The 24,854-nt window shown below is 44.9% G+C and overlaps 1 protein-coding gene across 3 annotated transcripts in view; it reads right to left on the bottom strand.

Annotated features, from left to right (window-relative positions):
• Positions 1-24,854, bottom strand: part of LOC106585320 (tetratricopeptide repeat protein 28) — a 442,041-nt gene that overhangs the window by 178,571 nt on the left and 238,616 nt on the right. For all 3 annotated transcript variants that reach the window (XM_045706963.1, XM_045706964.1, XM_045706965.1), the window contains 2 exons: positions 18,071-18,343; positions 15,588-15,718 (listed from right to left, as the gene is read on the bottom strand). In XM_045706963.1, the coding sequence (XP_045562919.1) occupies positions 15,588-15,718; positions 18,071-18,343 (404 nt within the window). The remainder of the gene's footprint in view (positions 1-15,587; positions 15,719-18,070; positions 18,344-24,854) is intronic.

The following is a 24,854-nucleotide window of genomic DNA, read 5'->3' as shown; positions in this document are numbered from 1 at the left end:
GTCTCCCCTTTCCATAGTGGGGTCATATTAGCGTGTAGCTCAAACGGACGCTACAGACAGAAGTTGGCACATCAGCGATACCAACTTCAGACGAGTCCTGTGTCACTTGTGGGGTTCGTAGAGCAAAACGGAGAACTCCATCGTTCTCTAGCCGGCAGGTAGGCTAGTGGTTAGAGCGTTGGGCCAGTAACCGAAAGGTTGCAAGATTGATTCCCCAAGCTGACAAGGTAAAAATCTGTCGTTCTGTCCCTGAACAAGGCAGTTAAACCACTGTTCCTAGGCTGTCATTGAAAATAAGAATTTGTTCTTAACTGACTTGCCTAGTTAAATAAAGGTAAAAATGTTAAAAATAATAATAATAATCGTGTTCGTGAAAGACTTGTATACCACATAGGGCTCATAATAGTTTATAGGACAAGCTGTTTTTAGGGGGATCTGACAAACACTGCTGTAGCTCGGCCACCTTCCACCGCACATGCGGAAGGCCGACATAGCAGATGCAGTGGATTGAGACACAGAACATGCAATATCTCTAGGTTCAACTGACACATTTTGATGGGGATGTTTTATTATGTTACTTAGGTGTGTCAATAGGTTGTTAAGGACTAAAGAAGGATTTTTAAGCCTTGGACAGTTGAGACATGGATTTGGCAAGACAAAATATTTAAGTGTCTTTGAACAGGGTATGGTAGTAGGTGCCAGGCATACCGATTTGTGTCAAGAACTGCAACGCTGCTGGGTTTGAGGCTGTTCTGAGGGCAAAATGGTGGTGGAGTGAAACAAAAAATGAAGAAGGTATTCCTAATGTTTGGTATACTCAGTGTACAGTTAACTATAGTATAAATACTGTAGTGAAAGAAAACTACAGTATATACTATAATGTTTTTGTTTTATTATCTTTGACATAGAAGTGGAGAAGGAAACCTACTGGAGAAATACTAAAAGAGCTGATTTTCCATAACCTGTACATAGGTAGGTAGGTAGGCAGGTAGCTACTGTAGGACTGGAGTCTGAATGGAGAGTTCAGAGCTTCTGCTCTTTTCTACTCAATATGGTCTATACTTGGTATGTAGGTTTCTCACTTATGGGTGGCACAAATTGGGATATGGGGGAGGGGAATGGGCAGGGTATATGGCAAATTCGATACTGTATTATTTACTTTAGTTTAAAAAAGTGTAGTGTTTTTGCGGACATTACTGTAGTATTTACTACATTGTTTTTTGAGGCTAATAGTGTAGTATTTACTATAGTATTCTACAGTACACTACAACATTCTATAGTAAGTAATACATGATCGAGGGTTACTACAGTGCGTAGTATAGTATTCTACAGCATACTACAGTTTACTCCTGAGTGGCGCAGCGGTATAAGGCACTGCATCTCAGTGCTAGAGGCGTCACTACAGACACCCTGGTTTGATTCCAGGCTGTATCACAACCGGCTGTGATTGGGAGTCCCATAGGGCGGCGCACAACTGGCCCAGCGTCGTCCGGGTTTGGCCGGTGTTGGCCGTCATTGTAAATAAGAATTTGTTCTTAACTGGCTTGCCGAGTTAAATAAAAAAGAAAATGTACTATAGAATTCTATAGTAAGTACTGTAGTGTTATATAGTAAACTGTAAACATGTGGCGGTCTATAAACAAAAGCTTCTCGCTAGGTGAACACAAACACACACAAACACACATGCATCTCACCCTCATGATGACTATGATAAGAGAGCCATATCAGTGGCTTCATCAGTACGGTGGACATTACTGCTACAAGCACAAACCAGCAATCCAAGGAGTCCCCGATCAATGAGTGTGTATGTGCACTTGTGGTGTGCGTGTGTGTTTGTGCGCGTGTGTGTAAATGATCTTCGTAATAGAGTGTGTGTTTGTAAGTGACCAGATTGCTGTGTGAGGCAGAGCAGAAGCCATTCCTGTAGGTTTCCCATCCCCTAATAAAATGCAGTACTTTCATTTCAATCACTTGGGGCCTCGTATTTTCTCTCCATTTTATTACCTTTTGTTAGCATTTTCCACACAGGCACCTTCCACCAAAACATCATCCAAGAGAGAGAGAGAGAGAGAGAGAGAGAGAGAGAGAGAGAGAGAGAGAGAGCGAGAGAGAGAGAGAGAGAGAGAGCAAAAGAGAAGGGAGGGTTGGTTTGAATACCGTGCCACAGAGCCAGGAATACTGATACAGCTGTAGCTGGGGACAAAAACTAAAGAGACGGAAAGAGAGAGGGAGAGAGAGAGAGAGAGAGAGAGAGAGAGAGAGAGAGAGAAAAGAAACGAGTTGAAGGAGTTGGTGTGTATACAGTGAGAGCTGTACAGGGTGGTGAAGGCTGCCATAGAGAGAGAGAGAGAGAGAGAGAGAGAGAGAGAGAGAGAGAGAGAGAGAGAGAGAGAGAGAGAGAGAGAGAGAGAGAGAGAGAGAGAGAGAGAGAGAGAGAGAGAGAGAGAGAGAGAGATGGTGTGTATACAGTGAGAGCTGTACAGGGTGGTGAAGGCTGCCATAGAGAGAGAGAGAGAGAGAGAGAGAGAGAGAGAGAGAGAGAGAGAGAGAGAGAGAGGTGTGTATACAGTGAGAGCTGTACAGGGTGGTGAAGGCTGCCAAGAGAGAGAGAGAGAGAGAGAGAGAGAGAGAGAGAGAGAGAGAGAGAGAGAGAGAGAGAGAGATGGTGTGTATACAGTGAGAGCTGTACAGGGTGGTGAAGGCTGCCATGAGAGAGAGAGAGAGAGAGAGAGAGAGAGAGAGAGAGAGAGAGAGAGATGGTGTGTATACAGTGAGAGCTGTACAGGGTGGTGAAGGCTGCCATAGAGAGAGAGAGAGAGAGAGAGAGAGAGAGAGAGAGAGAGAGAGAGAGAGAGAGAGATGGTGTGTATACAGTGAGAGCTGTACAGGGTGGTGAAGGCTGCCATAGAGAGAGAGAGAGATGGTGTGTATACAGTGAGAGCTGTACAGGGTGGTGAAGGCTGCCATAGCCAAATCGTGGAACAGCAATTCCTCTCTTTGTTTTATGTCAGGTAGTCTTGCAAAAGACCATTTCCTCACCCAGCAAAAATGCAGTCTCCCCCGTCCCTCAGTGTGCAGCAGCTATATATAATGCACACATCAAACGCTCCGAGCTTCTCTGACCTCTCTTTCTGGTAGCCCTGCGGCTTCCTCATACTACAGGAGTGTGTTCCACACAGGACCTATCACACACACACACACACACACACACACACACACACACACACACACTTCACGTCCACCGAACCTTCTGAATTCCACTAACTCTCTGAGGGGAAACTCATCACATACTAACAGAAAGAGGAGGAGAGCAACAGAGCACTGAGCTTGGAGAAAACCTTGAAGATGTACAGCGAGAGAAGGGGAAGGGGTGGATAGGAGGGATGGCCATTAGCCTATACTGTATCTAGTTTCAGAGAAGAAGAGGGAGCAGAGGAGGAAGTCCATATATATCAGCAGTGAGAAGAGAAACTCCCTCCTTTGTCTGCAGCCCTGCTATCTGGACTCTGTCCACCGTGCTGTGTTTCTCTAACATATTAACCTTATCACTGGCACAGCCTGGTCATTTCAAAGCCAGTTGAGTGCCTTTATGCATCACTATATTGAATGTCTCAAAAGGCACCACGGTTGTTGCAGGACTGGGACCAGTTTTTGGCCACATCTAGAATCGATAACCATTTACACACAGTCACAGTGACTAATCAAGGCCAGTAATTGTTCCAATAAGTACAATCAGGGCAAGACTTGAGCAGTGCCCAGAGAATACGGCTGCTTTTTTGCTTTGGCTGTCCCTGACCTCTGACCCTAGCTCTTAATCACCAATCACCATGCAGCTTTCAGCCTGTATTACCGGACCAAGAATACATACAGAAAGTATTCACACCCTTAGATTTTTTTCCACATTTTGTTGAGTTACAAAGTGGGATTAAACTGGATTCAATTGTACTTTTTTGTCAACGATCTACACAAAAAACTCTGTAATGTCAACAATATATTTTGATTAGATAAGTATTCAACCCCCTGAGTCAATACATGTTAGAATCACCTTTGGAAGTGATTACAGCAGTGAGTCTTTCTGGGTAAGTCGTATAAGAGCTTTCCACACCTGGATTGTACAATCTTTTCCCATTAATCTTTTCAAAATTCTTCAGGTTCTGTCAAGTTGGTTGTTGATCATTGCTAGACAGCCATTTTCAAGTCTGCCGTAGATTTTCAAGCCGATTTAAGTCAAAACTGTAACAAGACCACTAAGGACCATTCAACGTCGTCTTGGTAAGCAACTCCAGTGTATATTTGGCCTTGTGGTTTAGGTTATATGAAGAGTGGTACTCAGTGTGTTGGATTTGGCCCAAACATTACACTTTGTATAACACATTTGTTGCAGTATTACTTTAGTGCCTTATTGCAAACAGGATGCATGTTTTGGAATATTTGTATTCTGTACAGGCTTTCTTCTTTTCACTGTCCTTCATGTTAGTATAGTGGAGTAACTACAATGTTGTTGATCCATCCTCAGTTAGCTCCTATTACAGCCATTAAACTCTGTTAGCTGCTGCATTTATGGTTGAATCTATGCTTGAAATTCACTGCTCGACTGAGGGACCTTACAGATAATTGTGTGTGTGGGGTACAGAGATGGGGTAGTCATTTAAAAATCATGTTAAACACCATTATTGCACACAAAGTGAGTCCATGCAACTTATTATGTGACTTGTTAAGCACATTTTTACTCCTGAACTTATTTAGGCTTGCCATAACAAAAGGCTATGAATACTTATTCAAGACATTTCAGCTTTTCATTTATAATTCATTTGAAAACATTTCTAAAAACATAATTCCACTTTGACACTATGGGGTTTTGTGTGTAGGCCAGTGACACAACATTTCAATGTAAACCATTTTAAATTCAGCCTGTAACACAACAAAACGTGAGAAAAGTCCAAACTGGCAGTTCGGAATATGTTTTCTATCTGGTTGGTTAAGGGCAGTAGTAGTATGCATTACATCTCAGCATCTCCCTTATCACAGCAGTGCTGGTGACATGATTAATAGATATAGTCTTGTTACGCCGGTCAGATCAATTCTCTCCAGTCCAGTGATATGGGTCTCTGTGTTAGTGAGTATCCAAGGAGCCATTTTACACTGCTGGGCTAGAAATAGGTCTTACACAAACTAAATCAAACCTGTCCCTCTCCCCTGAGACAACTATAAAAAGAGTACACACACATCTCTGCACACATACTCACTAACACACATACAGTACACACACATACACACTCATATGCTCCCCTCCCTCCCTCCCTCCCATTATACCTCCCCCCTCTGTCTCTCCCTCTCTCCCTTTCCCCGTCTCCTCCCCCTCCCCTACTTCTCTCTTCCCCTCTCTCCTCTTTCTCCTTCATTAAAATGGACTTCCTAAAGCCTCCATTCGTCTTGCTGACAGCTCCACTATCGATCGGCCTGGAGCGAGAGGATGCAGTTCCAGGGCTTTAAATGGCTCTTTGGTCAGCCTGGAAGAGGGCTGGACCTTGGCCGGAGGGGGAAAGGGCGCGGGGGAGGAGGAGCGGAGGGGCGAGCTGGAGAAAACAACCGTGTTCCCACATCAGCTATACACCTTAGGGTGGGAGGTCTCCCATCACCCTGTACTCTACTGTAGATACCTGCTTCACTTTGACAGCCCTTAAGTCTTCTTGTACTGTACCTGACCACTCAAAATGAACCTGTTGCATCAGCATAAGGTTTGGATATCATGACCCTATACATTTGACATATTGCTGAAGAGGCCAAGAGAGCGAGGGGTGATCACACGGTTAACAAGTATGACTCCAGTATGAATCCCTTCTAATCACTGCAGAGGATCAGCTAGGTACAGCGTTGTAGGGCCAGGAGATTAGGAAACCTCTTAGGACTTGTTCCAGTGGGTCACAGTGAAGTGGCACCCCTACAAGCCCCTGGAATTCATGCTTTAATACGCCCCAAAGAATGTGGGCCCAGAAAGTCTGGCAGACTGTAGAAACCACGCTGAGAACATAAGCAACACATGGGAGAGCAGGTTTCAATTGGCCACGCTGACGCACAATTCTTTTCCATCAAACCCATCTGAAGTAACTTTCTGCCGGCTGGCGTCTTCAATGGGCCTCCAGCTCTTATCGTCAGCTGGTATCGAGGGAAGATGAGTTGGCACTTTCCTCCTTGATCCCTCCCTCCGCGTGACAGCAAATTCCTCTGCCAAGATTGATGATTGGAAGTTCGATTTTCCTAATGATTAAAATATCTGCTGTGCAGTCGCTGCCGTGTCGAGGAAGCCCCACAGAGAGTGAGTTTCACCCCCCTCCCCCATCACCCTGATGAGCACCACGTGTGTGTCAGGGACTGTCATCTAGAATCATAGAGCGCAGAACAACAACGCCAGTCAGCAGGAGGGAGTCTCCCATGACACTGTCTATTTGTTCTCTAATCTGTGCCTCTGAATTGTCATTGATTGCAGCAGCTAGGGAGAAAAAATAGACAAGGTGTAATATTCAAGACAAATTACTCCACTTCCCAGTTGCGAGGAGCAGTTCCATCTACATAAAGCCAGACAGCGCTTAGAGACAGACACCGTTAGAGTGGGTATTAACCAACAGCGCTTTGACCCCCACGTATCGACGCTGAGACGCAGCCTCTATATGTACTAACCTGATGTGTATCAGCTCATTCAAACAGCACGGCTATATACAGCACATAACCATTTAGTAGTGGAATGCACTGGTGCTTTCTAGGGGGACACCATAACGCAGAGAGAGGCTCTGAGGCTCCATCACCTGGAGTGAGAAAAGAGACGGACGGATGGAGACAGGGAGGAAAGGACAGAAAAGGAAATAGAGGGGGGGGTAGGCTGAAGGAGATGTGAGGTAGCATGAGGGTGGGAGTGTGGGAAAGACAAAGGGAGGGTGAAGTAGTGAAAAAAAAGAGGGAATGAGAGGGTACTGGAGGGGGAAGAGAGGACGAGCAGAGGAGAGGGAGGGATGAGGCTGCAGAGAGGCAGAGAGCAGTAGTCGATATAAAGCCACTCATTCATCTGCCTGACAGCACTCCAAGTGCCCCACTGGAGGAGACGTGCTGCGTCACCTACAATGCAGCAAATACAGAGCACACACACACACACACACACACACACACACACACACACACACACACAACACACACAAATACACATTTACAACTCTCCACCTTTACAGCACACATACACACACACACAGGACACACACGCTCACACTCACACACAGTACTTTCCAGGGAGCCTGCTCCAAGTCTACGTTCTGGGTCAATAGTACCTTGTGGGGTGGGGCAAAATCAGTAAATACACCATTACAGCGTAACCTGCTCACTCTCACACACAACACAGCCGCAGGCCATAACCACACACATACACACACACTGCTGATTAGATAAGGCTGTGTGCTGCAACAATAAAACGAAGAGCAATACATCCCCAGTAGCAGTCTGAAGCTAGATGGTTCATGCCAACCTGCCTGCACTGAGGACAACGGGAGAAATCACATGACAATCCAACATTCATTCACCTCCACAATCCATACAAACCACATCCCTACAGTCCATTTAGTGACTGCTGTTGTGAGATACTCCACTGTCTGATGCTGAGGATTACAGCCTTTATGCTCATCTTTTTGTTTAGCTAATGATCACACACACAGCCCTGTTTCCCTCTCCGCACTGGTCACGGCCCATTGGCTGTTCTCAGCTGTACATCTCCCATGATTCACGTCTAAGTGCGTCGGTGTAGAGCAGTTCTGACTCACTGGGCCGAGGAGAGGAGAGCAGAGACAGGCTGGCTGTGTGTCATTACAGCACACCAGGATAGATGGACCACATGCAGGCTACAGTGGCTTCAAATACAGTACATTCACCAGGGGCTGAGCCCTAGCACAATGAGACTGGAGGAAACAGACACTTATGTGGAGCTAGGCTAATGTCTGAGGTGGTGTAGTCTTGCTAGACCCATACATAGGGACTGTGGGTCTGGGCTGCTCTATGACGTCTGTGGATACAGGGGGAAAGACGGGTACTTGCACTAACTTGATTTGTCACCCTTTTGCCCAATCCCCTCCCCCTTCTCCCCAAGCTGGGCCAACTCTATAAATGAACCCCCTAATCATCCCCAAATCCTCCTTTTCAATCAGCAGAGAAGGGAAGGGGGAGCGAGGCATGACAGGGAGAGGAAAGGGACATGGGTGCCAGGCCCTCCCCCTGCCTCCCCCTATTAGAGCAGGCCCCATAAAGGCAGCTGAGGCACCAGGCCCCTAATGATTCCATAATTATCCCCGTCCTCAGCTGCAGCGCTGATAAACACTGACTAACCCTGACCCCAGGAACACCCACCAGGCCCACCCCTCCACACACACACCTCCCATTAACAGGCCCCTCTCTCCCCTCTCCTCTCCCCTCTCTCCTCTCTCCCCTCTCCTCTCCTCTCTCCCCTCTCCTCTCTCCCCTCTCCCCTCTTCTCTCCTCTCTCCCCTCTCCTCTCCTCTCTCCCCTCTCCTCACCCCTCTCCTCTCTCCCCTCTCCTCTCTCCCCTCTCCTCTCCCCTCTCTCCTCTCTCCCCTCTCCTCTCCTCTCTCCCCTCTCCTCTCTCCCCTCTCCCCTCTTCTCTCCTCTCTCCCCTCTCCTCTCCTCTCTCCCCTCTCCTCACCCCTCTCCTCTCTCCCCTCTCCTCTCTCCCCTCTCCCCTCCTCACCCCTCTCCTCTCTCCTCTCTCCCCTCTCCTCTCCCCTCTCCTCACTCCTCTCTCCTCTCCCCTCTCCTCTCCCCTCTCCTCTCCCCTCTCCTTTCTCCCCTCTCCTCTCTCCCCTCTCCTCTCCCCTCTCCTCACTCCTCTCTCCTCTCCCCTCTCCTCACCCCTCTCCTCTCCCCTCTCCTCTCCCCTCTCCTTTCTCCCCTCTCCTTTCTCTCCTCTCCCCTCTCCTCTCCCCTCTCCTCTCCCCTCTCCTTTCTCCCCTCTCCTCTCTCCTCTTCCATAACCCTTCCCTAAATTCCCCATTAAGCCAGCTGGACAGTGGGAGGGCATAGATGATCCATGTCACCTAGAGAGTAATGGGTTAAGTTAGTTTGTAGGAATTCCTTTTAGCAGATCAAGCAAAGGAAAAGACAAAGAGTAGACAAACAGGCAGATAGAGGTGGGAGGAGTTCTATAGGGAGACAGTTAGAAACTGTAGACCCCAATGGAAAACAAAACATTGCTCTCCCCTACCTAACCTCTTTTGCTGTGTTTATGATTTCCATTGCCGTTGGGGGAGCCAGCAGCAGAGCAGCAGCATAATCTCGTTTTAACATCACAGGGTAACGTAATTACAGAGTGTACCATCGCCAGCCCGCCTCAGTTTCTCCTAAATACTCACACCCCAAATTAGGGGTTACCTCGCTCAAGCCAACACTACTATTTAAGACTAGGACGTCACATGCAAACACAGGAGAGGAGAGGAGAGGAGAGGAGAGGAGAGGAGAGGAGAGGAGAGGAGAGGAGAGGAGAGGAGAGGAGAGGAGAGGAGAGGAGAGGAGAGGAGAGGAGAGGAGAGGAGAGGAGAGGAGAGGAGAGGAGAGTTTTACCATCAGAGTGTGTCAGGAGAATAACATGAAGCTGTTCAGTTAGACAGTTGCTATGAAGAGACAGAGTAGACAAGGTGGGGCCACATTAACCTACTGTATGGAAGGACTTGGCAGGGCCACATATGGCTGGATGGAGGAGAGAGTGTGTTTATGTTATATCTCCAGAATACCTGACAGCTGAAAATCTGCTAAAGATATTTCCAAAGGCTGCGAGTTAAGAAAAACACAAACTCTGTGGTCAGTGTAACCTCACTGGCTTGCACTACAGCTCAGAGCGAGTCACGGTCGCGGATGACAAAACGCTGCACTCCAGGAGCCATTTCCAGGTTCCCCCTCTCCTCTCACTGAGAACACTAGCAGCTTTCCCCCTCGCCTTTTAAACCGCCCATCCCTCTCTGTTTCCTTCCATTTCTCTGCCCCTCTCTAACACAACCACACAGTACATCCACAAAGCCAATTATACCATAATTCCCTTCAAGATTTTCCATCTTAAAGAGCAGTAATCATTTCAAAATATAGGAAAGCTGTACAAGCTTGCAGACAACAGGGACTTTGGTCACAATCATACGGTAGAGTAAGTGGAAAGTGAATAAGTCATAATGGCTGGCACAGTGGTCAGAAGCATTATGTAGGATTAAGGCCAGTGACCAGGTAGTAGACATGAGGACCATCAGTCTGGCAGCAGCAGCAGCGTCTGGTCAGGGCAGAGCATTAGGAGATGAAAGAGAGGTGGTGCGCTACTCTACTGATAAAAACAGGATCCAATTACTGCTAGTGATTTATGGAGAAGCTCTCAGGAACATCTCTGTCTTCTGTCTCTCTCTGCTGCCCCATCACAGCCACAGCCAGGCTGCATGACACTGCATTGTACTGGGTAAAGGCTAGTAGTAGTAGTACTATAGCAATACTGGAGTAATACAGTAGAATAGCAGTATCATGTGTATGTGAGAAAACCACCTACTATGGGGAACACTACCTGCACTGGGGTAAAGTAAAGAGTATAATTACTAATACAATACTTACTCAGAGGGCTATGTGTTTCAGAATACAGAAATCTTCCACATATGATGCTCATACTGTATGATGTAAAATGCATCATATGTGGATGATTTCAGGTGCATTTGTTATAGTTTCTGTTTGAAGGAAATCAGCATCCAGCATCGTGGTCAAACATGTTTTGGGTACATACTCTGCTGTTCTACCGCACGCGCAATGACGTCTGAGGGGAAGAAATGGGTTTTATTGTAGTATTGACGTGGCAGTTTCACCGCTATGGATTGCAGCTTTAAATACACCTCACCCTAACACTGCTGTAACTTAACCTGTGTGCATGACAGGCATAGGTATAGGCCTACTGATGGCTGTGGTCTCATACTGACACCTCTGGGTCTATCTATCTGGAGGTATTTGTGTGAGAAATGTGAGGGAGCCTCTGGCTGTTAGCTGTAGCTTTGCCCTTCGCCTTTTAAACCACCCATCCCATTCTCTCTTTCCTTTCATTTCTCTCCCCCTCTCTAACACAACCTCCACAGTACATCCACATACCACAATTCCCTTCAAGATTTTCCATCTTTCCCATCTTTAAGAGCAGTAAACTGGAGTGTTTAAACGTCTCCTGATATCTGGGAAAACAAACAGTTGAAGCGGCCGGGGATGATAAGAGACTGGGGAAGCAGGGAGGGATGGGGGAAGCAGGGAGGGATGGGGAAAGCAGGGAGGAATAGGGGAAGCAGGGAGGGATGGGGAAGCAGGGTGGAATGGGGAAGCAGGGGGGATGGGGGAAGCAGGGAGGGATTGGGGGAAGCAGGGGGAAATGGGGGAAGTAGGGAGGGATGGGGGAAGAAGGGCGGGATGGGGGAAGCAGGGGAGTACGGGGGGAACCATGGAGGGAGGGGAAGCAGGGAGGGATGGGGGGAAGCAGGGTTGTATGGGGGGAAGCAGGGGAATTCTTCTCTCTGAGCTGGGTGATGGGAACTGTGCAAGAACAAATTCCTGTCACCCCCCACAAACACCACAGAGGTCAGGCAAGGTCAGAGGTCAGAAAGAGAGAGAGAGAAAGACAGAGACAGACAGAGAGAAAGAAACTTGCCCATTTTCTCACTCTCTGGCCCTCCCTCCTCCTCTGTCTACCTTCCCTCATGCTCTACCTCTATTTTTTTTCTTCCTCCCTCATCTGTTGTTTTTTCTTCCTCCCTCATCTGTTGTTTTTTCTCTCTCCCTCATCTGTTGTTTTTTCTTTCTCCCTCATCTGTTGTTTTTTCTTTCTCCCTCATCTGTTGTTTTTTCTCTCTCCCTCATCTGTTGTTTTTTCTCTCTCCCTCATCTGTTGTTTTTTCTCTCTCCCTCATCTGTTGTTTTTTCTTCCTCCCTCATCTGTTGTTTTCTCTCTCTCTCCCTCATCTGTTGTTTTTTCTCTCTCTCCCTCATCTGTTGTTTTCTCTCTCTCTCCCTCATCTGTTGTTTTTTCTTCCTCCCTCATCTGTTGTTTTCTCTCTCTCTCCCTCATCTGTTGTTTTTTCTCTCTCCCTCATCTGTTGTTTTTTCTTTCTCCCTCATCTGTTGTTTTTTCTCTCTCCCTCATCTGTTGTTTTTTCTCTCTCCCTCATCTGTTGTTTTTTCTCTCTCCCTCATCTGTTGTTTTTTCTTCCTCCCTCATCTGTTGTTTTCTCTCTCTCTCCCTCATCTGTTGTTTTTCTTTCTCCCTCATCTGTTGTTTTTTCTTCCTCCCTCATCTGTTGTTTTTTCTCTCTCCCTCATCTGTTGTTTTTTCTCTCTCCCTCATCTGTTGTTTTTTCTTCCTCCCTCATCTGTTGTTTTTTCTCTCTCCCTCATCTGTTGTTTTTTCTCTCTCCCTCATCTGTTGTTTTTTCTTCCTCCCTCATCTGTTGTTTTTTCTTCCTCCCTCATCTGTTGTTTTTTCTCTCTCCCTCATCTGTTGTTTTTCTCTCTCCCTCATCTGTTGTTTTTTCTCTCTCCCTCATCTGTTGTTTTTTCTCTCTCCCTCATCTGTTGTTTTTTCTCTCTCCCTCATCTGTTGTTTTTTCTCTCTCCCTCATCTGTTGTTTTTTCTTCCTCCCTCATCTGTTGTTTTTTCTCTCTCCCTCATCTGTTGTTTTTTCTCTCTCCCTCATCTGTTGTTTTTTCTCTCTCCCTCATCTGTTGTTTTTTCTCTCTCCCTCATCTGTTGTTTTTTCTTCCTCCCTCATCTGTTGTTTTCTCTCTCTCTCCCTCATCTGTTGTTTTTTCTTTCTCCCTCATCTGTTGTTTTTTCTTCCTCCCTCATCTGTTGTTTTTTCTCTCTCCCTCATCTGTTGTTTTTTCTCTCTCCCTCATCTGTTGTTTTTTCTTCCTCCCTCATCTGTTGTTTTTTCTCTCTCCCTCATCTGTTGTTTTTTCTCTCTCCCTCATCTGTTGTTTTTTCTTCCTCCCTCATCTGTTGTTTTTTCTTCCTCCCTCATCTGTTGTTTTTTCTCTCTCCCTCATCTGTTGTTTTTTCTCTCTCCCTCATCTGTTGTTTTTTCTCTCTCCCTCATCTGTTGTTTTTCTCTCTCCCTCATCTGTTGTTTTTCTCTCTCCCTCATCTGTTGTTTTTTCTCTCTCCCTCATCTGTTGTTTTTCTTCCTCCCTCATCTGTTGTTTTTTCTCTCTCCCTCATCTGTTGTTTTTTCTCTCTCCCTCATCTGTTGTTTTTTCTCTCTCCCTCATCTGTTGTTTTTTCTCTCTCCCTCATCTGTTGTTTTTTCTTCCTCCCTCATCTGTTGTTTTTTCTCTCTCCCTCATCTGTTGTTTTTTCTCTCTCCCTCATTTGTTCTTTTCTCTCTCTCTCCCTCATCTGTTGTTTTTTCTCTCTCCCTCATCTGTTGTTTTTTCTCTCTCCCTCATTTGTTGTTTTCTCTCTCTCCCTCATCTGTTGTTTTTTCTCTCTCCCTCATCTGTTGTTTTCTCTCTCTCCCTCATCTGTTGTTTTTTCTCTCTCCCTCATCTGTTGTTTTTTCTCTCTCCCTCATCTGTTGTTTTTTCTCTCTCCCTCATCTGTTGTTTTTTCTTTCTCCCTCATCTGTTGTTTTTTCTCTCTCCCTCATCTGTTGTTTTTTTTCTCTCTCCCTCATCTGTTGTTTTTCTCTCTCCCTCATCTGTTGTTTTTTCTCTCTCCCTCATCTGTTGTTTTTTCTCTCTCCCTCATTTGTTGTTTTCTCTCTCTCTCCCTCATCTGTTGTTTTTTCTTTCTCCCTCATCTGTTGTTTTTTCTTCCTCCCTCATCTGTTGTTTTTTCTCCCTCCCTCATCTGTTGTTTTTTTCTCCCTCGTCCTTCTGTTTTTGTCTTTCTCCCTCATCTGTTGTTTTTTCTCTCTCCCTCATCATCTTCTGGAGGGAGATCTGACCGAACAAGAGCCATGGAACGGTGATGTCCCATTAGACACCTGGCGCGCTAGTTCATGTTGGGTACCCTCGTTCCAATACGTTATAAAAGAGTATGCATTCGTCCACCTTGAATATTATTCATGTTCTGGTTAAAAAAGGCCCTAATGATTTATGCTATACAACGTTTGACATGTTTGAACGAACGGAAATATATTTTTTCCCCTCGTTCATGACGAGAAGTCCGGCTGGCTTACATCATGTGCTAACGAGACGGAGATTTTTGGACATAAATGATGAGCTTTTTTGAACAAAACTACATTCGTTATGGACCTGTGATACCTGGAAGTGACATCTGATGAAGAGAATCAAAGGTAATGGATTATTTACATAGTATTTTCGATTTTAGATCTCCCCAACATGACGTCTAGTCTGTATCGCAACGCGTATTTTTCTGGGCGCAGTGCTCAGATTATTGCAAAGTGTGATTTCCCAGTAAGGTTATTTTTAAATCTGGCAAGTTGATTGCGTTCAAGAGATGTAAATCTATAATTCTTTAAATGACAATATAATATTTTACAAATGTTTTCTAATTTTAATTATTTAATTTCTGACGCTGACTTGACTGCCGGTTATTGGAGGGAAACGATTTCCTCAACATCAATGCCATAGTAAAACGCTGTTTTTGGATATAAAAATGAACTTGATAGAACTAAAAATGCATGCATTGTCTAACATAATGTCCTAGGAGTGTCATCTGATGGAGATTGTAAAAGGTTAGTGCATCATTTTAGCTGGTTTTATGGTTTTGGTGACCCTGTCTTTGACTTGACAAAACATTACACACAACTCTTGTAAATGTACTGTCCTAACATACTCTAAATTTATGCTTTCGCCGTAAAACCTTTTTGAAATCGTAAAACGTGGTTAGATTAAGGAGATGTTTATCTTTCAAATGGTGTAACATAGTTGTATTTTTGAAAAATTTGAATTTTGACATTTATTTGGATTCAAATTTGCCGCTCTTGAAATGCACCTGCTGTTGATGGAGTGCACCACGGGTGGCACGCTAGCGTCCCACCTAGCCCCAAGAGGTTAAGTAGCATACATTGCCAAAACCCCAGTTTTACTGAAACATGAACAGGATAAATATATGCATAATATCTGCATAAATGTTTTGCATTGATAACGAGGAGCACAAGCTGTTACTTAAGACCCTCCCATTGGTCTCTCCACATATCTCTCCCTCGCCTCGTCACCTTCATTTGTTCTCCTAACCCACTTCCCATCCCTCTCTCTCTCTCTCTGATGGGAGAACCAGCAGCAGAGCATTCCTGCCTTTCTGTCTTACCCTTGATTCACCCTCTGAACAACCAAGACAGAGGACAGGAAAGCTGCAGGACACACCACTATTACAACCACTAACGGAAGCAGAGAAAAGACACCAGCCATCCATTCCCCACATGCCCTCACCCCTCCTTCTATTGCAGAAGATAACCTAAAACTACATGATGGATTTACCTTACATACTACCACCTGGAAAAGATCAGCAAAAACTCCCAGGAGTATTAGGTAGAGGACACAGTGGGCTGTGGGCCCTGTGTGTCTCAGTCGCTTACCTCCCTGTCCTTGAGCTTCATGGCCAGGACCAGCTGGTGGCGATGGTTAGTCAGGGCCTCGCGGTAGTTCCCCTTGGAGAAGAATGCTGAGCCCAGGTTACCATGGGCACGACATTCACCTGTTTGGTCACCTGGAGATGAGGAGAGCAGAGAGAAGAGAGGACAAGTAAGGGAAGGTCACTCCAGAACAGGATAGAAAAGGACAGAAAACAATGTACTCTATACAATTCATCTGAGATCATAATCAATACCTTTTAACTTCCAATACAATCATCTGTATCCTTGTTTGTTTACCACTCAGGTTACAGTGAGGGAAAAAAGTATTTGATCTCCTGCTGATTTTTTACGTTTGCCCACTGGACAAAGAAATGATCAGTCTATAATTTTAATAGTAGGTTTATTTGAACAGTGAGAGACAGAATAACAACAAAAATATCCAGAAAAACGCATGTCAAAAATGTTATAAATTGATTTGCATTTTAATGAGGGAAATAAGAATTTGACCCCCTCTCAATCAGAACGATTTCTGGCTCCCAGGTGTCTTTTATACAGGTAACGAGCTGAGATTAGGAGCACACTCTTAAAGGGAGTGCTCCTAATCTCAGCTTGTTACCTGTATAAAAGACACCTGTCCACAGAAGCAAGCAATCAATCAATCAATCAATCAGATTCCAAACTCTCCACCATGGCCAAGACCAAAGAGCTCTCCAAGGATGTCAGGGACAAGATTGTAGATCTACACAAGGCTGGAATGGGCTACAAGACCCTCGCCAAGCAGCTTGGTGAGAAGGTGACAACAGTTGGTGCAATTATTTGCAAATGGAAGAAACACAAAAGAACTGTCAATCTCCCTTGGCCTGGGGCTCCATGCAAGATCTCAACTCGTAGATTTGCAATGATCATGAAAACGGTGAGGAATCAACCCTACACGGGAGGATCTTGTCAATGATCTCAAGGCAGCTAGGACCATAGTCACCAAGAAAACAATTGGTAACACACTACGCCGTGAAGGACTGAAATCCTGCAGCGCCCGCAAGGTCCCCCTGCTCAAGAAAGCACATATACATGCCTGTCTGAAGTTTGCCAGTGAACATCTGAATGATTCAGAGGACAACTGGGTGAAAGTGTTGCGGTCAGATGAGACCAAAATGGAGCTCTTTGGCATCAACTCAACTCGCCGTGTTTGGAGGAGGAGGAATGCTGCCTATGACCCCAAGAACACCATCCCCACCGTCAAACATGGAGGTGGAAACATTGTGCTTTGGGGGTGTTTTTCTGCTAAGGGGACAGGACAACTTCACTGCATCAAAGGGACGATGGACGGGGCCATGTACCGTCAAATCTTGGGTGAGAACCTCCTTCCCTCAGCCAGGGCATTGAAAATGGATCGTGGATGGGTATTCCAGCATGACAATGACCCAAAACACACGGCCAAGGCAACAAAGGAGTGGCTCAAGAAGAAGCACATTAAGGTCCTGGAGTGGCCTAGCCAGTCTCCAGACCTTAATCCCATAGAAAATCTGTGGAGGGAGCTGAAGGTTCGAGTTGCCAAACATCAGCCTCGAAACCTTAATGACTTGGAGAAGATCTGCAAAGAGGAGTGGGACAAAATCCCTCCTGAGATGTGTGCAAACCTGGTGGCCAACTACAAGAAACGTCTGACCTCTGTGATTGCCAACAAGGGTTTTGCCACCAAGTACTAAGTCATGTTTTGCAGAGGGGTCAAATACTTATTCCCTCATTAAAATGCAAATCATTTTATAACATTTTTGACATGCGTTTTTCTGGATTTTTTTGTTGTTATTCTGTCTCTCACTGTTCAAATAAACCTACCATTAAAATTATAGACTGATCATTTCTTTGTCAGTGGGCAAACGTACAAAATCAGCAGGGGATCAAATATTTTTTTCCCTCACTGTATATACAGTACAACGGGAAAGTCACAACTAAATGTGCTGTCATTCAGTGTAGGGTGGGTCTTCACAGGGCAGTCCCGATCCTCTACCATCTTAGAGCAGTGATGCAGTGATGCGATGGAGCTCCTTGACACTGACATCCCATTATGTCCTTAAATGGAGCGCTGGGCATTCTAAGCTGCTGTACAGACAAAGCTCCACAGTAGAGGGAGCAGCTAACTGACTAACAGACAGACTACAGGTAGACCTGCTAGACCTGATCTCCAGGCCCCAGTGGGATGAGGGAGAGGCCTTATTATATCTGACAGACAGGCCCCCCAGACAGGGCCAGAGCCAGGCACTCTACCTGATAACCACAGTGCTCTGCACCACTCCAGACCCTTTCTCATGCTGCTCTGCTCTGCCCACTCATGTGTCAAACTGTGTGGGGCCAGGAGAGTCCAGCCAATCTGGGCTTCCTCACACACAGAAACTCAGGGACAGATATGCTGTAGTTAGAGGCACCCACATACACACAGATAACAACAGACATACACACACACATAAACACACACTCTTGTCTCTTACCTAGTGTTTTGGAGACCTCCAGGTCTTGCTGCATGTATCCGGTGCTCTTCTCGGTATTGCCCAGGGACCAGTGGGCACTGCTGAGCGCTGAGAAGACGGAGCCGCGCAGCTTGAGGCTGCAGGTGCCGATCTTTAATGCGGACTCCAGTACCACCACGGAGGCGGTATGGTGGGCCGCTGTCAGCAGCTCTTGACCAATCACTGACACCACCACGAACGGACTCTTGTCCAGTTTCATCTTCTGCAGCTGCTGGTAGGTGGGTTCCAGTGACTCTGTGTGGAGGGAGGGGGGGGGGTCATGATGAGAAGAACTGGACTCATTCAGATAGCTTTTTTGCATTCCTTTCAGTTTCATGGAATACACAAGGTGTTCCATAGCTCACCAACAATGACTGTATGCAGCTTGGGTAAATGACTGCACATTAGCCATGTTGATTTGTTCACCTGAGTATGTTTCAAGATAAATCTCAATAGCTCCATCTGAACTCATCCCAGTCCTAGTGCATCTAATGTGTTTTAGGGAGAGCAATCAATGTGTCTTTTATCGAGCGTGTCTGACTGATGTCCTTAGAACATGGATTTCACTGACAACATCACAACAAGACAAGCAAATGAATACACCATTGACAGGTTTAACTATTATAGACAATTTAATCTCGGGAAAATTCAAACACCACTATATAAAAACGTTGTGTTTACACATCCTCTGACGCAGAGTGAAATTATACTGCTTTGAAATGATATTGCAGTTTGAGAGAGAAGAGAAGCCTGAGTGGATTTTGAGGGCCGCTGAGTGTTAAAAGTGATTGCGAACATGCTGCTGGTAACTCAGGGGACAGAGGCAGAGGAATGCGGAGAGGAGACACACGAGGTGACCTCTGGGAAGGCTGAAAATGCACACAATGACATAAATCAATGGTGGGCCACGTAGGCTTTTGGGATCCACAGCCCCTCTAGTTTACTGAGCCAGCCAGCCAGCCAGCCAGACAGCCAGACAGACAGACCGACAGCCCGCTGGCAGACTACAGCCTTGGCAGCAGACTGGGGCTGACAGGGGAACAGGGGTGACATCTTATGTATGTGTGAGTGTGTGTACTGTATGTGTGAGTGTGTGTACTGTATGTGTGAGTGTGTGTACTGTATGTGAGTGCAAGCGTGTGTATGTGAAGGGGGATGGGGCATAACTATACTCATGCCCCTTGTGCAAATATTGTGAGCAGAGTTCCAGTTAATTAGGTCAACTCCTCTCCCACAGAGGTTTTCTGTAGTACTGTACCTGCACAAGGCAGATCATGCCTGCAGTCAGGAGTACTATACATCTGTTACTATATCAGTAATACCCATGCACTTAAAGACCATGACACTCATCGGACAAATAACAAAATACACATGAACGCTACCTGAATATTCTGGTACCAAGCCACCCACTTGGAATCTAATATTCACCACACACACAATATGAAACACGTCTCCAGGCTCCACACAAGCCCTCAAAAATAGAATTGATGATGCTCTTTCAAGAGCATCACTTGTTTTCCAGCGGTTGGAAGAATGTAGCGCTGGCAGAGACGGCGTGTGCATATCATATCCATTCATAGCTGGTAATTGCATTTAAAGTGACACACAGAGTGGTGTCATAAATCAAACATTGAAATACCAGTAAAAAGTGTCACGGCTGCTGGATCCATAAACAGGTAGTTAGGGCAACGTCAGTGATAGCCCTGCACTGCAGTGTCTCACACACATCAGGAGGATGAGCAGGAACAAACACGCACGCACGCACGCACGCACGCACGCACGCACGCACGCACGCACGCACACACACACACACACACACACACACACACACACACACACACACACACACACACACACACACACACACACACACACACACACATACATACACACACACTGCTTACGCCAAACCCTGACTCCGCCAGCAGCCATGACATCAGCATGATGAAACAGGAACTGGGATTTGCCGGACCAGGCAATGTTTTTCCACTCCTCAATTTTCAGTTTTGGTGATCACGTGCCCACTGAAACCGCTTCGTCCTGTTTTAGCTGATAGGAGTGGAACCCAGTGTGGTCGTCTGCTGCAATAGCCCATCCGGATCCGAGTTGTGCGTTCTGAGATGCCGTTCTGCACACCACTGTTGTGCTGCTCTGTTATTTGCCTGTTTGTGGGCCGCCTGTTATTTTGCACGATTCTTTCCATTCTCCTTCGACCTCTCATCAACGGACTGCCACTGACTGTATGTTTTTGGTTTGTTGCACCATTCTTGGTAAACCCTAGACACTGTTGTGCGTGAAAAGCCCAGGAGGCCAGCCGTTTCTGAGGTGCTGGAACCGGCGCGCCTGGCACCGACGATCATACCACGCTCAACGTCACTTAGGCCACTTGTTTTGCCCCGTCTAACATTCAATCGAACAGTACATGAACGCCTCGACGCCTCAATGCATATTGGGGTCAATGTGAACGTCATGCATTTTTTATGAAGTCTATTGTTATTATGTTCTAGAAAGTTGATTTCTTGTTATTTAATCATCAAACCACACATTTTTGAAGATTACGGTATATGGAAGGTCTGTATTTTTTCTCTTCAGTATAGCAAGCCATGGCCATGTGACTCACTGTCTGTAGGAGCGAACCATTTTCGTGAATGATGGTGATGTACCTAATAAACTGGCCTCTGAATGTATATCCTGTTTGGGATAGGGGGCAGTATTTTCACAGCCGGATAAAAAACGTACCTGATTTAATCTGGTTACTACTCCTGCCCAGAAACTAGAATATGCATATAATTAGTAGATTTGGATAAAAAACACTCTAAAGTTTCTAAAACTGTTTGAATGGTGTCTGTGAGTATAACAGAACTCATATGGCAGGCAAAAACCTGAGAAGATTCCATACAGGAAGTGCCCTGTCTGACCATTTCTTGTCCTTCTGTAGCCTCTCTATCAAAAATACAGCATCTCTGCTGTAACGTGACATTTTATAAGGCTTCCATTGGCTCTAGGAAGGCGCCAGAAAGTGGAATGATAGCTCTGCAGTCTCTGGGCGAAAAACAGCAGGGGTTTTTGTGAGTGGTCCTTCTGAGGACAATGACACTGGCGCGTGCGTGCACGAGACGACTCCATTTTTTTATTTCACTGTTTGAACAAAAACAACGTCTCCCGGTTGGAATATTATCGCTATTTTACGAGAAAAATAGCATAAACATTTATTTTAAACAGCGTTTGACATGCTTCGAAGTACGGTAATGGAATATTTTGACATTGTTTTTCACGAAACGCGCTGGCGCGTCACCCTTCGGATAGTTACCTGAACGCACGAACAAAACGGAGCTATTTCAATATAACTATGGATTATTTCGAACCAAAACAACATTTGTTATTGAAGTAGAAGTCCTGGGAGTGCATTCTGACGAAGAACAGCAAAGGTAATCCAATTTTTCTTATAGTAAATCTGAGTTTGGTGAGTGTCAAACTTGGTGGGTGTCAAAATAGCTAGCCATGATGGCCGGGCTATGTACTCAGAATATTGCAAAATGTGCTTTCACCGAAAAGCTATTTTAAAATCGGACACCGCGATTGCATAAAGGAGTTCTGTATCTATAATTCTTTAAATAATTGTTATGTTTTTTTGTCAGCGTATATCGTGAGTAATTTAGTAAATTCACCGGAAGTTTGCGGTGGGTATGCTAGTTCTGAACAAAACATGCTAATGTAAAAAGCTGGTTTTTGATATAAATATGAACTTGATTGAACAAAACATGCATGTATTGTATAACATAATGTCCTAGGAGTGTCATCTGATGAAGATCATCAAAGGTTAGTGCTGCATTTAGCTGTGGTTTTGGTTTTTGTGACATATATGCTAGCTTGAAAAATGGGTGTGTGATTATTTCTGGCTGGGTACTCTCCTGACATAATCTAATGTTTTGCTGTAAAGCCTTTTTGAAATCGGACAATGTGGTTAGATAAAGGAGAGTCTTATCTTTCAAATGGTGTAAAATAGTCATATGTTTGAGAAATTGAAATTATAGCATTTTAAGGTTTTTCGTATTTCGCGCCAGGCGCTACCATTGGATATTGGTGAGGCGTTCCGCATAAGAGGATATAAAACACACACATACAGTGGTGGAAAAAGTACCCAATTGTCATACTTGAGTAAAAGTAAAGATACAATACCTTAATAGAAAATGTCTCAAGTAAAAGCCACCCAGTAAAATACTACTTAAGTAAAACTCTAAAAGTATTTGGTTTTAAATATACTTAAGTATCAAAAGTAAATGTAATTGCTAAAATATACTAAAGTATAAAAAGTATAAATAATAAAAAATTCCTTATAATAATCAAACCAGACGGCACCATTTTCTGTTTTTATTTTATCTACGGATAGTAAGGGGCGCACTCCAACACTCAGACATCATTTACAAATGAAGCATGTGTGTTTAGTGAGTCCACCAGATCAGAGGCAGTAGGGATGACTGGGAATGTTCTCTTGATAAGTGTGTGAATGGACCATTAAAAGTAAAAGTTGTAAAAAATATAAATGGTAAAGTACAGATACCCCCAAAAACTACTTAAGTAGTACTTTAAAGTATTTTTACTTAAGTACTTTACACCACTGCACACATACTGTACACACTGCCTGGGAATCCATGCTGAAAAGTAATGAGAACCCTCTGTTTGCCTCTCTCTCTCTCTCTCTCTCTTTCTTTCTTTCTTTCTTTCTTTCTTTCTTTCTTTCTTTCTTTCTTTCTTTCTTTCTTTCTTTCTTTCTTTCTTTCTTTCTTTCTTTCTCTCTAAAACTCTGTTTTTCTTCTTTCTCAACCGGTCCTTTCAGAAACAGAGTAAATATCATCTACATACAATATGTACTAGCTGTATGCACATGTACACAAACAGATACAGTACATTCATATAAAGTTCCTTCTCCTCCTCTCAGGCTTGGCCTCATATAGAGGAGGCTTGGTCTCAGCCTGGGTCTGGTATAGGGTAGGCTTTGACAGCCTTTACCATTTCCCCTGGGCGGCTGGTGACAATAACAAACCCATGTAGTGTACATTCATTCTGTTTTCCCCTGCCTTTGAATACAACTATGACTCATTTCACCTTCCCATTTCACGAGCCATCACCACCACCCATTCTGTTCTATGGGTCTGTGACTGTGAGGAGGCAGAGAGCTGACTGCTGAGAGGGGCTGACACCTTCCTGTACTTCTGTTTGTGTCTGCATCTCCATAATCTATACTAAACAGTATATATATATATATATATATATATATATATACTATATATTACATTTATACTACTTTTCTACTACGATGTTCTACTTCTGTAGTATATTTCTGTATCTGCATCACTCCTTCCAAGATTACATAATATGAATAGTGTGATCTATTGGTAACAATGAATTGGAAAAATGCATAATAATTATGGTGACATTTTTTCCCCTCCAACGCTCAGAGAACTTCAGAGCTGGTCCAAGATCATGGGAGAAACAGAACCGAACCAAGCCCATCTGCTCTCAACACTGGCTACTGCCTGGGCCTGGTTTCCCCTCTTTAATTTCACGCAATGATATTCAATGTGGGAAAAAAACATGCATCAAAACCTTGATATCTGAGGAGTTCGAAGCTGACATGATGATCATAGGCGGCAGAGAAGAGAGCTGGAGAGGGTTCTGAGAGTACTTTTCCCTCCTTTGAGAGCTTTGTTGTGAGAAGCACAAAGGAGGACAGTACAGTAGGAGTCACATGAGAGCACTGTCTGCTGCTCAGCTCTGGACTCATGGAAAATGTCTTTTATGCATTGTGTGGGGGGAAAAGTTGGGCCAAGCCACAGTGGGAATATAACACTGCAATGCTAAAGCCAAGTAAACACAAATAGTGGTGATAAAGTGAGCTTCAGGGGAATTATACACACTGTTGGTCTCCTTGAAGACAAGGGCCTTGAATATGTTTTCTTGCTTTAATTATTTGTGTTCTTCGTTCAATGTTTGCATGCGCACACCTTTATCTGTGTCGCTATGCCCAATGGCAGAATAAAAACCAAACATTCAAGTGAATTTGGAGCGTAAAGAGATCGTAAAGAGATGTCTGTGTGGATGTCCTTAAGGCAGGTTAAGTGAGACGTAAAACAACACGATGCTACTGGACTGCTCCTAGTTGTTGTCTATCATCAGTATGGAGAGTCATCTTCCTTATTATACCTTACTACACTCTGAATTCAACAGGGTGGAGAAAGAGTTTAGTTCATTTAGTAAGACCCTGGCGACACCAAACTCCAAGCGAGGGGGAAATTAAATGGGTGGGTTTGGTAATACCCAGGTAATCCTGGAAGGGGTGTTACTCCACCGATAAGAGGGCCTGGGGGGAAAACAGCCATCTTTGACTTCAGTGAGAGAAAGCAACGATCTCATTCCTTTCCCTTATCACATGGCTTTGGCTGCGTAACGCTGATTATCCCCCCTGTTTGCTGGCGTAACGCTGATTATCCTACCCCTGTTTGCTGGCGTAACGCTGATTATCCCCCCTGTTTGCTGGCGTAACGCTGATTATCCCCCCTGTTTGCTGGCGTAACGCTGATTATCCTACCCCTGTTTGCTGGCATAACGCTGATTATCCCCCCTGTTTGCTGGCATAACGCTGATTATCCTACCCCTGTTTGCTGGTGTAACGCTGATTATCCCCCCTGTTTGCTGGCATAACGCTGATTATCCCCCCTGTTTGCTGGCGTAACGCTGATTATCCCCCCTGTTTGCTGGCGTAACG

Source organism: Salmo salar, chromosome ssa24 (genome assembly GCF_905237065.1).
Source record: "Salmo salar chromosome ssa24, Ssal_v3.1, whole genome shotgun sequence".
Lineage (NCBI taxonomy): Eukaryota > Metazoa > Chordata > Actinopteri > Salmoniformes > Salmonidae > Salmo > Salmo salar.
The sequence above is the reverse complement of the archived record's forward strand: the minus strand, read 5'-3'. Positions and strand labels throughout refer to the sequence as shown.